The following is a 12,460-nucleotide window of genomic DNA, read 5'->3' as shown; positions in this document are numbered from 1 at the left end:
GGCAGCATATCCCGAGTTTGGTCCTCTGCATTGCTCTACTAAGGTGGAAAATAAAGATCCGGTTTTGAGTGAACAAGTATTCTTGGAGATGCCTACTACTGACATAATGCTTTGACTGGCACAGTGGGGAAAGGAAAAGAATTTGTAAGACAGCCCCTGCTGACTTGTTAATGGATTCTTTTTCAGAGAGACAAACACACCCACACAGACTCATAAACAGGGTAGAAGGGAACAATCCAAAGCTTTATATGAAACCAGGTAAAAACCAACTATGATCAGGTAGCAAGTATTATATATAGTTAGAAAAAGGGAAGATCCGTCCTGGCTAGAATTAACCAGAAAGGATGGGAGCTTGAGCCTTCAAAGGCTGATGGAGGGTGGGGGAAAGTCTTGCCCACTCTCATCTTGCTCTTTAGAAAGGCAGCCTTTTCTGAATATTGTGAATAATACACACGGAGTCTTTAAGGACAGGTGTGTGGCTTGTAATCAAGTAAGGCTTAACTTTTCCTTTTTAATTAAGTAGATACTTTGGAAATACTGTATATTATTGGAGTGGACAGGGGTTTTTTTTGTTTTGTTTTGTTTTTTAAGATTTTATTTATTTATTTGACAGAGAGACAGCCAAAGAGGGAACACAAGCAGGGGGAGAGGGAGAGGGAGAAGCAGGCTTCCTGCTGAGCCGGGAGACCGATGTGGGGCTCGATCCCAGGACCCTGGAATCATGACCTGCGCCGAAGGCAAACGCTTAACGACTGAGCCACCCAGGCGCCCCGAAATGGACAGGGTTTTAATGAAAAAGCCTGTTTGGGCCAAGGTGGTTGTGCCCCTTTGCCCTGAAGCTCTTTAGGTGCCATTACGAGCATGCCCCACTGGAGGCAGTGAGACCTGTGTTCATATTGTTCTTTCCCAGCCATAACTCTTTGAGGCAAGAGTTTCTTGTCATGCACAAATGCTTCCCATCTGATCAAAAGCCCAGTTGGACTATTTTGGGCTTTGGCTTTAAAGGGAGTTGTTCCAGATGAGCCCAGGGAGTAATTAGCTCATGCCTGGAAGGTGACACTGGCTTGTCGGAACGTGCCAAGTTGGAAAGCTGAGGCCCAGAGCCTTGCTTTGGAAATGACCCACCTTTCCTCCCTTATTTTTAGCTCTCAGTGTGTTATTCAAATGCTGGTGTGACAACCTTCTAGAAAACAGACAAGGGAGGGAAGTTGGCAGGGACAGATATGGCCAATACTAATCAGTCCCATTGTCGTCCCCATCCAGGATTTGAACAGAGACGTGAATTTCCAACCTTTCAGTTCCCTTTCTCTTTTTCCAGCGAGTCCCACCACTGTTACCCAGATGAGCTTGTCCAACCCAACCATGCTGAGGACCCACAGCCTCTCCAATGCCGATGGGCAGTATGACCCATACACCGATAGCCGATTCCGGAATAGCTCCATGTCCCTGGATGAGAAGAGCCGAACCATGAGCCGCTCGGGCTCCTTCCGGGATGGATTTGAAGAAGGTAAGCAAGGAGGGTTACCGTCTCAATAGCCTTGCTATTGCGATTTACCAAGTGAGAGGTGGTAACAGTGGTTAATGGCCCTCCATACCGAGTTCATGATGCAAGAGCCCACCTGTAAGTGTTTCCACCTCCATCACTCACTCTGGGGGTTGGGGCTGGGGAACGCTGAATAGCAGGGTCTGGCTCTTCATTCACCTTGTAGGGGGAAGAGGCTGCTGAAGAAACATGAGTGAACTTGGAGCTGACCGAGTTCCACTCGAGGCTTCTCCCTCTTGGGCTTGGGCCACAGCTTCTTGGCATGTGCCTCCATCTTGAGGTTCAGCTGCTGGCTCACCATCTTGGCAGACTGAGTTTCTGGAAAGTTAGTTCATTTCTCTGTGCTAACCTACCCGTGTAGCTCTGGGGGCCTGTGGGCAGCCGGCCTCTCCACTCCAGAATTTTCTATTTCTCAAGCACCAGTTTTTTTAAGTTTATTCAGTTATGCCCTTTTCCTTCAGGTATGCCCTTTTCCTTCTTTGCTCACTAATTGTGAATATTTGGGGTTGGATTTTTCTGTTTTGCTCATTTTAATCAGAACGTTGGGAGAAAGTAGCTGTGGGCATCGTTGCCAGTCCTGTTCCTAATTCGGCTCATGTCTCTTTCCCTTTGTTCCTTCACTCAGGGTGGGAGCTAGGGAAGCAAGCGGTGAAAACGCTGTGGAGGGACAGCCCCACCCCCGAAGCTTCTTCCCGAAGTTGGGAATGCTAGGACACTGGAGTCAGTACTCACTGACTAGTGGTTAAGCATATGGAGTAACACTACCAGGGTTTGAATTCCAGTTTCCCGCGTCTTCGGTATATGATCTTAGACGAGTTACTTCACCTCCCTGTGCCTCTGGTTTCTTTACTGACAAAATGAGAATGGTAATAGTACCCAGCTCATGGAATTATGAGAATTCAGCCATAGATATAAATGTTCACCCGGTAATGTCATTACATGTCCTAGCCTGTAGACTCCGCGTCAGCAGTGATGTCCTGGCAGCTGGGGCTCCCCAGCCAGGGGATGGGGACTCTCAGAGCAACTGGAGCCCGGGCTACGGCCATAGCCCTAGTTGTGCCTTTTTGCCAGTGACAGACAAAAATGGGGGAGAATGTGGGAGGGAGTCCTGGGTGCTTCCCTCTGCTCCCAGCGCCTGTGAGAGTGGGGAAATAGAAGCCCAGCTGCCTCCTCGGAGGAGAGAACAAATTTGTCTTGTTTTGTTTTATTTTTTTTAAAGATTTTATTTATTTATTTGAGAGAGAGCGAGAGAGAAAGTGAGCACAAGCAGGGGAAACGGCAGGCCAAGAAGGGAGAAGCAGGATCCCTGCTGAGCAAGGAGCCCGATGCCAGGCTCAGATGTGGGGCTCGATTCCCGGACTCGAGGATCACAACCTGAGCCGAAGGCAGGCGCTTAACTGACTGAGCCACCCAGGTGCCCCCAAACTTGTCTTGTTTAAGAAATCCCTACACAAGCTGAGAGGGAAAGAAACAGAATAAAGGTTTCTGCTCTTGCCCAGTGTACTTGCTTATAAAAAGGGTAAAGGGTTTAGTTACAGGGCACTTGCCCCCTGGTCCATCTTCCTAGCGACATCACTCCCTTCACCCTGCTTTATGTGTCACTTTCACCCAGTGAGCTACCGTGAGCTACAGTCTGCAAATCCATATATGGAACCTGCTGGGACAGAGGATTAAGGACAGGTGGAGCCAGAGTTGCCAAGAGTGTTCTGCTGGATTTAAGAGCTAGAAATGCGTGTTGTAACCACCCCGGGCAGTCATAGTGGTGGATACGTTGACCCGAAGGTGAAGGAGTAGGCAGTTGGTCTTGAACTTTTTTCTATCCCGTGAGCTAGCCAAGCATGGCCACAGAGCGTTCCCCAGCCCGCCTGGTGACGACGCACATATGGAGTGCGTCCTGGGCCATATTCATCTTCTCTGTCGTGTGTACCTGAGTGAACCATGTTCAGGACTGAAACTTGTCCAAACAAGCACACTTCGCCTCATAAAGATCCGGGACCATTACAGTATCATCATCAGAGAGCTTTTATTTATTCCATCTGGAATCAAGCTGTCAGGCAGCACCACCGTGGAATATCTGGGATGTCAAAGTGACATTGATTAAAAATGCTTGCCCACAAGCAGTGTCTAGACTTTTATAAACCCTAATGATTCATGGTGACGTGGAACTAAAGGGCAGAGGTAAAAATCAAATTTGGGGGGTAGAGGGTAGGGACTGCTGTCGATATACTGTGAACACATAACATTTTCATCTTTTGGGAAGGTTGCATCAAATTGCTTTTATTCCTTCCAGGACTTATTACATTACAAAAGCGAAATAGAGCTCGTGCAGTTAGGTGTTTTTAATTCCATTGGGTGAAGGCTTCCCCCTGCCTTTTGAATTTCTAAATCCCAGGGTTATGGAAATGGGGAAAATTTCACATCTCATGTCTGGACGAAACAGAACCTCCTTATAGGAGTCAGTTAGGTATGTCATATGCCAGAAAGCAGGATAGAAATTTAAGAAGAATTAGCACAAGTGCTTGGGTGAGGTTTTTGTGGGATTTAATTAGCACTTTCCATTTTGAAGGAAGTGGGAGTCATAAATATGTAGATTAGGTACAGGCATGGCCCAGATGCAACCTTTCAAAGTTATTTCAGGTAAATTAATTTCCATCAGATACATTATGCAATCTTAGAGTCAACTTTAATAGCATGCATTTAGGGAGATGCTTGAGGCATTTTGAAAATGGATGTCTTTGCCCAGGGACTTTACCAATCATCCCTAATTGCTAGTGCAATCTTAAGCAGTTCATATGGAATCTATAGGAACAGAGCGGCTTATTAATAAATAAATCTGCAACTCACTTGGGTTTCTAGCCCCTGAGTTATACTTGTGATTGAAATCCTGGCATGTCTACTGCTAGAAAAGAGACTTGGGGAAAGGGACCTGACCCTGCTCAGCCTATTTCCTGTTCACTACAAGGTAGAAAATAATTGTGCCTGCGTCAGAGGATTGAAGTGAAGATTAGGTGAGATAAATCCCCGGAAAGCATCTAATGCAAAATGACTTTGAAAGAGGTTTATGGTAAGTATTCAGTCAATGGTAGCCATTGTTACAACTGTCATGTTTTGTTTTCTCCTTCTCCCCAAGGGCCCTTACATCCCTGTTTTGTTTATGGCAAAACTGAGACCGAAGAAGTGCCTTGGGGACTTCGTGCAGCCAGGACTCGGTCCTAAACTCTCGACTGTCAGCCCTCTGTCTTCTTGTTCAGTCCTCCCTTGACATTTGGTTCTGCCTTGTTGGTCACAGCTGGGCTTACTTACCTCTGTGAGGCGGACTCAGATCCTTCATTGGTGTGTTCTCTGTTTTCAGTTCTGCTTCCTTTGCTGGTTCAGAGGGAGGTTCTTTACTGCTAGTACCTCTGATAGTACCAGCAGTGGAGAAGACCTAGGATACAGTGCCCAGAAGCACATTCTCTGCTCCTAACCAGCTGTGTGTGCCTGGCCGCTTCACTTAGCCTCTCTGATCTTAATTTACTCTCTTGTGTATTAGTGGTACAAACTCCTGCCCTGTCTGGGAATATTACCTATAAGTTATCTGAAGTGATGAGGATCACTTCTAACAGTAGTATACATGAGAAAGTGCTTTGATTGGTATGAAGCTGAAGATACATGTGAGATGCCAAGTGTGGCATCAGAGGCCTTTGATTGCTTTATTGGCTAGAAGATGCCCAGTTGTTTCATTCTGTCTAGAGCATGTATGTATAATCGCCTGTACCTTAGGGGTGAAAACATGTTTTTCTCAAACATGCAATTTTTTGCTCATTTGGTTCCAGCTTTGTGTCTGTGTAGATTGGATGAGGGGCTGGGGAAACCATTTTAAAACATACCAAAAGGCTTCACCAAACACCACCACCACCAAAATAAAACAACCCCAGAAACCCCTAAATCAGGTCTCTCAAGGGCAAAACAGTCTCCATACTTCCGGTCAGCAGATCCTGTTCCTGAACGTTGTGTGACCTTAAGCAGACCATTTAACCTCTCTGGATTTCAGATTCCTCAGGTGCAGAGATGGCCTAGACAAGTCTCTGTGGTTCCTCATAGCTTCACAATTTTGGAGGTGTAGGTACAGGGCGGAAAAAGCATGGTGTGGTTTTGCCGTTCTGGCTTTGTAAGTCTTGTGTGCCTTTTGCTGTCCAGAAGCAAACCCGGGTTCTGAATTGGTCCAGCTCACTTGGAGCAAGGCCCACTGCAATGGTTCAGGCAAGCCTCATTCAGTTTGGAGTTGACCCTGGAAATCAGGGAATCTTTCTTTGGACCACAGCCTTGCTATTGCTATTTACCAAGTGAGAGGAGTTAATTACAGAGAAAAAGAGTTACCTCCACTGAGGCCTGCCAAATGAGCTCTTCGCCTGCGTCCCCGGGTCTGCACCAGGATATTGCTGAGGGCAATGTCCGTAAGTTTGTGCGTATGAGCTGGAGAGATAGAAGAGACAAACTTCCATTTTCCAGCAGCCTAGTTCCATGTGGCAGCCCTGTGCTGGCTGAGCAGGTGATGTGATGGAAAGGCGTAGCTGGAGGGTGGCTGCATGTTAGCCACATCTCTTCCCCCAGTTGGCTTCCAGCATAATCTGCCCCTACTGCCTGTGTCATGGGGCTAAAATAACCTACCCCTTTAGAACATTAGGCCACTCGGTTGGGGCATGAGAGGCGTCTGCTAATGTGTCTACATATTAACACGGAAAGCCATTATTGGCCATTAACGCCATAAACTGATTTCTTACGGGGCGTGGGCCAGAGAGGTCATGGATGGCAGAAGAATGGAGGAAAAGAAAAGATCTAGAACCCTGGCATTGCTAAGGAAGGTGGATGTGACTGATGGTGTAGCGATAGCCTCAGAAGAGCAGGCACCTTCCAGGAGAGAAGAGGGCCAGACAGGCAAGTCAAGAACTGGGTGGGTTCAGAGAGGGAGGAAGTGCATCCAGTGCAGGCGGGAAGGGAACCGAGGAAAGGCTCCATGGAGAGGCGTTGTTTGACTGTTCCCAGTGATTTGGACAGGCAGAAACGAGAAGCATCCTAAACAAAGGGAACTGTACAGGCAGAGACTCTGAGGAGGCCAGGTGCTAGGCAGGGCACACAAGAGAGAGCAGCGCGGGAGTCAGAATGGGCTAGGAGTCAGAATGGGCTAGGAGCACATAAAGGAAGAGCAGGTCAGGAGGTTTATGGGAAGACAGTGTGAAGGCACCTGGGTGGTGGGCTGAGCTGTTCGTCAGATATCTTGTGGGCAGGTAGCTTCTGCCCAAAGCTGATTCAAGTTGAGTTCACTTCTTGGGTGGTAAGTGTAAGCCATTTAGTGCACGTGGAAAGTTATTCCCAAGCCTCCCACTCTCAAGACCACAGGGGAGGTAGAGTGTTCGGCTTGTGGTCAGGAAAGCTGTGCCCACTTAAGCGTCTCTGATGTCTCCACAGGCATATTTTTGTCTTTCAGAAAGTTATCAAGATATTAGTAAGAAAATGTCATTAAAGAATCTGGTTTCCAGAAAGAGAAGTCAGAATACTTAGTCCTAGGAAAGACCATGATTTAAAATTACAGAAAAATAATAAAATATCTCCACTGGCCGGGGGCCGGAAGGGGTGCAAAGAGGGTCTGAAGATGGTTCTAAGTTAAAAGAACCAGTCAGAAACAGAAAAGAAGACACCACTTGCTTGTCATTTTGTGCACATGGTAGAAATCAAAAGAAGAACCTCTGTTTCAGTAGATGATGTTTTCTAGACAAGTGTTCTGTGATCTAGAATAAGTTGACTGTGGCCAACAGCCAGTCTCCTTGTTCATAGTAATGGGCTCATCTTTGTGCAGCACGCATGACAGATGCCAGCAGGGTATAAAACATATACGCAATCCAATCACAGCTCTAGAGGAATGCAGGAGAATAGAAGAAAGGAGTAAAATGTGCTGGGATGGAACATGTCACAGGCTGCCTGTGGGTAACAGAATTATGAGTCATGCGGGCCGTGGCAGTGAATATGTTTTCTTAACACTTCTCTGTCCTTGAAAATTTTTATTTAGTAATCATGTAGTATTTCCATAGGGGAAAAAAGTACGTAGAGGTTGTAGGGGAAGAAAAGGGACTCCCGTAGCAAATTATTCCTTATTTGACTCTGACCTGTCACCAGACCAGGATGAGGTGGGTCAGGGTGGGATTAAGTCACCGGGTCGTACCCCATGGTGCTGAGTTTCTCCTTCTCTCTCTCTCCCTTTTTGTCTCCATGGTAGCCAGCTGTGCGATTCACCTTTTTCTTCTTTTTTTAATAGTTCACGGATCCTTGCTCTCCTTGGTTTCCAGCACGTCATCAATTTATTCTACAGTGAGTATGAGTCAGTGCTCTGTAGCTATGACCATGAGAACTGGGGCTCCCTCATCAAGTGTGTCAAGAATAAAATAGAAAATAAACTTGCTTCTCCTAGAGAAAGTATGTCCATTGTAAGGGGCTCGATTAATTAGGGAACAAGATTTGAAAATTCACAAAGAGCTATTGACTATAATGTGTCAACCAGTAAATCAGGAACTGACTCCTTTGTTAAAGTGGCATTGTGCTTTGGGTGGTAACCAGGCAGAATGTGTGAGAAGCCTTGGCCACCTGCTGGTAGCCTTCCAAAAGAAAGGCCTTGAACAACTTCTGTCTGCCTCAGTTTCTTTATCTGTCAAGTAGAAAGAATAACGGCCCCTACCTTGTGGAGTTGTAGTGAGGATTCAGTGTTAGGAAGATGACCTTTCACTACAAGATAAATGCCTTGAGGACAAGGACTTTTTCTGTTTTTATTCCTAGCACCTACAACAAAGCCTAGCACATAGTAGATGTTCAAAAAATAGGCTTGAATGAAATAAGGAAATGCATGTGAAGCACTGAATATAGGGCACACACAGCACAGAGCAGATACTGGCTGTCATTCGTGTTGGCTATCATCAATGAGTCGTCTACGGAATAAAAGCCACATACATCAAATATGGTTCTGGATTTATTCAGGGGTGCTTGCCTTTTTATAGCTATATGCATAACTGTTGATCTTCAAAACTTTGGGAATTCCTGTTGGAAGAAAATCATTTTATTAATAGAGAATTGGAAGTTCTTTAGCCCTTAATTCCATGGAGGACAGATGTTTTAGTAATTAACTTTTTGGTAATGCCAGGTTCCTGGGATATATATATGTAGCAGGACAAACTCTGTGGCCCCTTAGAAGCTAAAGGCCATCCCGGAATCAAGTGAAAGAGACCAGGGCCTAACTGTTCTTTCTTAGGCCTATAGCGAGCAAACAGACTTCAGTGACTGCTGACATGGTCTGACTTGAAGGACCTTGAAATGATCTTCTGCTCCTACCCACCTTGCCCCTCCCCCTCCAGAACACCTTGTTCCTCAGCCAGTCATCTTGTCTGAAATGTCATCACAGAACCCTCACTTTTTCATTTCTTAGAGATTATTGAAGCCTTTGTCTACTGAGAAAGCATAGAGATGACCTTCTGTCAACTAGTCCATACATTAAGTCCTTTCTTCCAGAGGGGAAATCTGTGACATGGATGCCAAGATGGTACTTTCAAACCCAGATTGACATCTTGAACAGGATTTACTGGCCTGCAGTCTGTGCTGGGCTCTGGGCTAAGCCCCAAGGGTGAGATGTAGGTGGAGAGAGGAGCCTGCTTCTGAAGGAGGAAGCCAGAGGCGCTCAAGGACACCTAGGGTTATGAGACTCTACCTTCACAGGGTTGGTGCAGAGCATCTAGGGCAGACATCGCTGTGCCCAAGCCCCTTGTTTTCCTGGTGGAGTTCCCAGAGTTTCCTGTCAACACAGAGAGGGTTTCTTCTTGGAAGAGTGAAAAACGGGCTGGCCTGCATCAGCCAGCCTCGGAGGGAAAGAGCTTGAGCTTCTTCCGCTGTGAGAATTCAGATGGAGGAAGCTGTCCCTGGCGTTTCCTGGCCACACTGCCTTCGTGCAGACCACTGCAAGGCCTTGTAGTCAGGCGCCTTTCCGTAGCTCCTGTTCTCGGTGTGTGGACAGGAAATTTCAAATGATTCTTTCTGAGTTGATAGAAATTCACACATTACCAGAGACCTAGGAATAATCTTCCAATTCCATGTTTAACTAGATAGCCAGAGACCCAGGGCTTTGTCTTTGTTTTTTCTCACTGTGTGACTTTGTACAAAGGACCTCATTATTCCGGGTATCTGTCAGTTTTGTCCTTGCTCTCAGGGAGCTGGGGGGAGGTTCTCAGGGGTGCCTACAACCTCTGACATTCACCGAGTCGAACGTTCTCCTTTACCTGTGCCTTCTCTGAGCATATAGGTTTTTTTTTGTAGACATTTATAAGAAAAAAATAGTCCAACATTTGAATGTTTTCATGCTAGAGTAATCTGCTGGTTCCAGACTGTATTTGGCTACACTGCTACCTCCCAGCATGGGCGTGCGGTCCCTTACCTCTAATTCGCCTCTTGGCAATGATAGAATTCTGAAACTCATGCACCTTTGTAAATGTAAAGGTGAACAAGTTCTTATTTGTTGTCTAAAAGGAGATTAATGGGGTTTCCTAAGCTGCCACCAACCCAGACCTAAGAGCCTGTTTAACGGCTGAGTGTCTTAAAGGCCCTTATTGGATAATAATAAGGTTTTTTTCCCTGATACCTAATTCTTGGATATTCAAGAATGCTCATTCTGGCTAAAAATCGCCTGTAATTTTAATTACAAAGGAAAGAAAAGGCCACATGTTGGTAGTTGGAGTAGAGAAAATCTAAGGGGTCACATCTGGCATCTGGACTGGCTTTCCTGGACGGTAGGGGGCGGCAATTGAGTTCCTGGGGGAACTGCCGAATGGAGGGAGGCTCCTGGCCTCACTTAGAGTTCCCAGATGTACAGAAGAGCAGCAACTGGGGGTAAGATAAAAAAACACGTGATTTTCCAGGCTGCTGTCTTGAACAGGGGCTCAACCCTAGACACAGGCGGGCAGAATGACAGACAGTGGCAGAGGTATGGGAAAGGGGGTTAGGCCCGTGGACACAAGTGTTTAGAGGCAGGGCTCATCCTATATGGATGGTTCAGCCTGCTGACAGACCTCCGCTAGCTTCCCAAACATTGGATCGCCGTGACGTTCTCACCATTAACTTTCTCCTTTGGGTCAGACTCCGAAGTCAGGGGCCTGATTTCAGGAAGGCCTCAACATGAGAATGTAGCTGTAGTAAAAGAGTAGGAAAATGTGCTCATTAAGATCATAGACTGTAGAGCCGGACTACCTTGGGTTCAATCCCAGCTCTGCCTCGTAACAGCTGTGACCATGGGCAAATTATTCAACCTCGCTGTGCCTCAGTTTCCTCATTTACAAAATGTAAGTGAATAGTATTCGTACCTACTCAGGGGGTTGTTATGAGGATTAAATGAATAATGAACGGAAAGGGCTTAGAACAGTCTCTGGCACGTGGTAAGCTTTCAGTAAATGCCACTTACTACCTGAGGTGAGGAACTTAGCAGTCATGCTCGCAGCTGTACCCCGGGTTCTTAACACAGTGCATGACACATAGTTAGGATATCCATAAATGTTTGATAGGTGGTGGTAGTAGGCACGAATAGATGAACACAGATGGACAAAGAGGGATGGATGAATAGTCCCAGAGAGGGAAGAGTAAGCCCTGAGGACATCTCCCAGTGTTCTCCCGTTTCTTAGATGAGATCGTCCAGCTGTGTGACGTTAGGCGAGGTCTGACCTCTCTGTGCCTCAGAAGGAATACAGACCTACTCTGTAGGGCTCTTGGAAGGATTAAATGGTTTGGCCCCAGTATTCCTAAAAACCAGTTGCTGTTGTTAGAAGCCAGCTGGAGGGAGGGCCCTCCTGGGCAGGATTAGGAGTCAGGGCAGTGGGGTGGGGAGCAGGGGGCGAGGGGAGATCGGACAGGAACCAGCCCTCCACCTGCCACAGCTGATGGGTGTAGGGTCTGCGGGGGGTAATGAATCATACCGCTCTGCATTCTGAGCTAATGGAGAAGTAGACCCCAGAGTCAGATGCTGATTTTTTAAAGTAACAGATTTGTCACTGGTAGCATTGGATTAGGACACATATCTAGGACCCAAGGACAAAAAAAGAGTCTTTACTGATTTTCACTTGCCTGCCTGGCTTCCAAGTCACTGCCCCACCCCTGGGGAAGTGCGAATGGAGGGCGGGGGAGTGGACGGAAGGTAGGAACGTTTGCAACATTGCCCCAGAATGTGGGGGTGTCATCTTTTATGAGAACCCAAAGAGAAGGAAAGAAAGGTTCCCGCTGTTGCAGGTTCCCTCTCGGGGAGGAGAGGGGTAGCCTTCTAGTCCCTGGCTGGCGGGTAGCTGTGTCCGCGCATACATAGGGCCCAGTAGGGAAGACTCTCCCAGTGAGAGGGCCCCGCAGGCTGCACCCGTACCTCCCCGAGTCCCAGGTAACTGGGGGCCGTGAGGTGGGGCAGCGGGAAGATCCTCACAACCCGGGGAGTCAGCAGGCTGGCTGCTGGGGGCTCCCAGCCTCCCTCATTTGGGAGGCCTTCCTGCCCTGTGGCTACTCCTGGGGCAGTGCCTCAGAGAGAAGGGAGGGAGGGGTGAAACGGGCGCGTAGCCCATGAGCGGTCCTCCAGCGAGGATCACCACATCTCCTATAGAACGCCCAGTCACGTTACAAATTCAGATGGGCGACTGATAATTGTTTAGTATAAGTTGTCCCCAGTGTAGTATGGGATGGACTTAAACCTGTATTTTTATTTGCTATATTTGGACATCCCGACCCTGGCTCAGCCCCTCTCGTCACGCCTTCTCCTGAGCTCCTGGCCTTTTCATCTCCACATGGGAGCAGGGGGGCTCCTCACAGCCAAAATAGTCGGAGTGTTCTCATTCTTCCTGAGTTCTTATAATCATATGCTGTTCGTATTTGGCC

The 12,460-nt window shown here is 47.2% G+C and overlaps 1 protein-coding gene across 5 annotated transcripts in view; it reads left to right on the top strand.

Annotated features, from left to right (window-relative positions):
- NAV2 (neuron navigator 2) overlaps positions 1 to 12,460 on the top strand; it is a 383,040-nt gene that overhangs the window by 328,739 nt on the left and 41,841 nt on the right. For 4 of the 5 annotated variants that reach the window (XM_028117715.2, XM_028117716.2, XM_088017420.1 and 1 more), the window contains 2 exons: positions 1,319 to 1,507; positions 7,836 to 7,888. In XM_028117715.2, the coding sequence (XP_027973516.1) occupies positions 1,319 to 1,507; positions 7,836 to 7,888 (242 nt within the window). Of the gene's footprint in view, positions 1 to 1,318; positions 1,508 to 2,081; positions 2,170 to 6,465; positions 6,477 to 7,835; positions 7,889 to 12,460 lie in introns of all 5 variants that reach the window. The other variant, XM_028117714.2, reaches the window with a different exon arrangement.

The sequence above is a fragment of the Eumetopias jubatus genome, unplaced genomic scaffold (genome assembly GCF_037043125.1).
Source record: "Eumetopias jubatus isolate StellerSeaLion01/CBP00866 unplaced genomic scaffold, mEumJub1_p1.0 scaffold_13, whole genome shotgun sequence".
NCBI lineage: Eukaryota > Metazoa > Chordata > Mammalia > Carnivora > Otariidae > Eumetopias > Eumetopias jubatus.
Note: the sequence above shows the minus strand (reverse complement) of the source record. Positions and strands in the feature narration are given on the sequence as shown.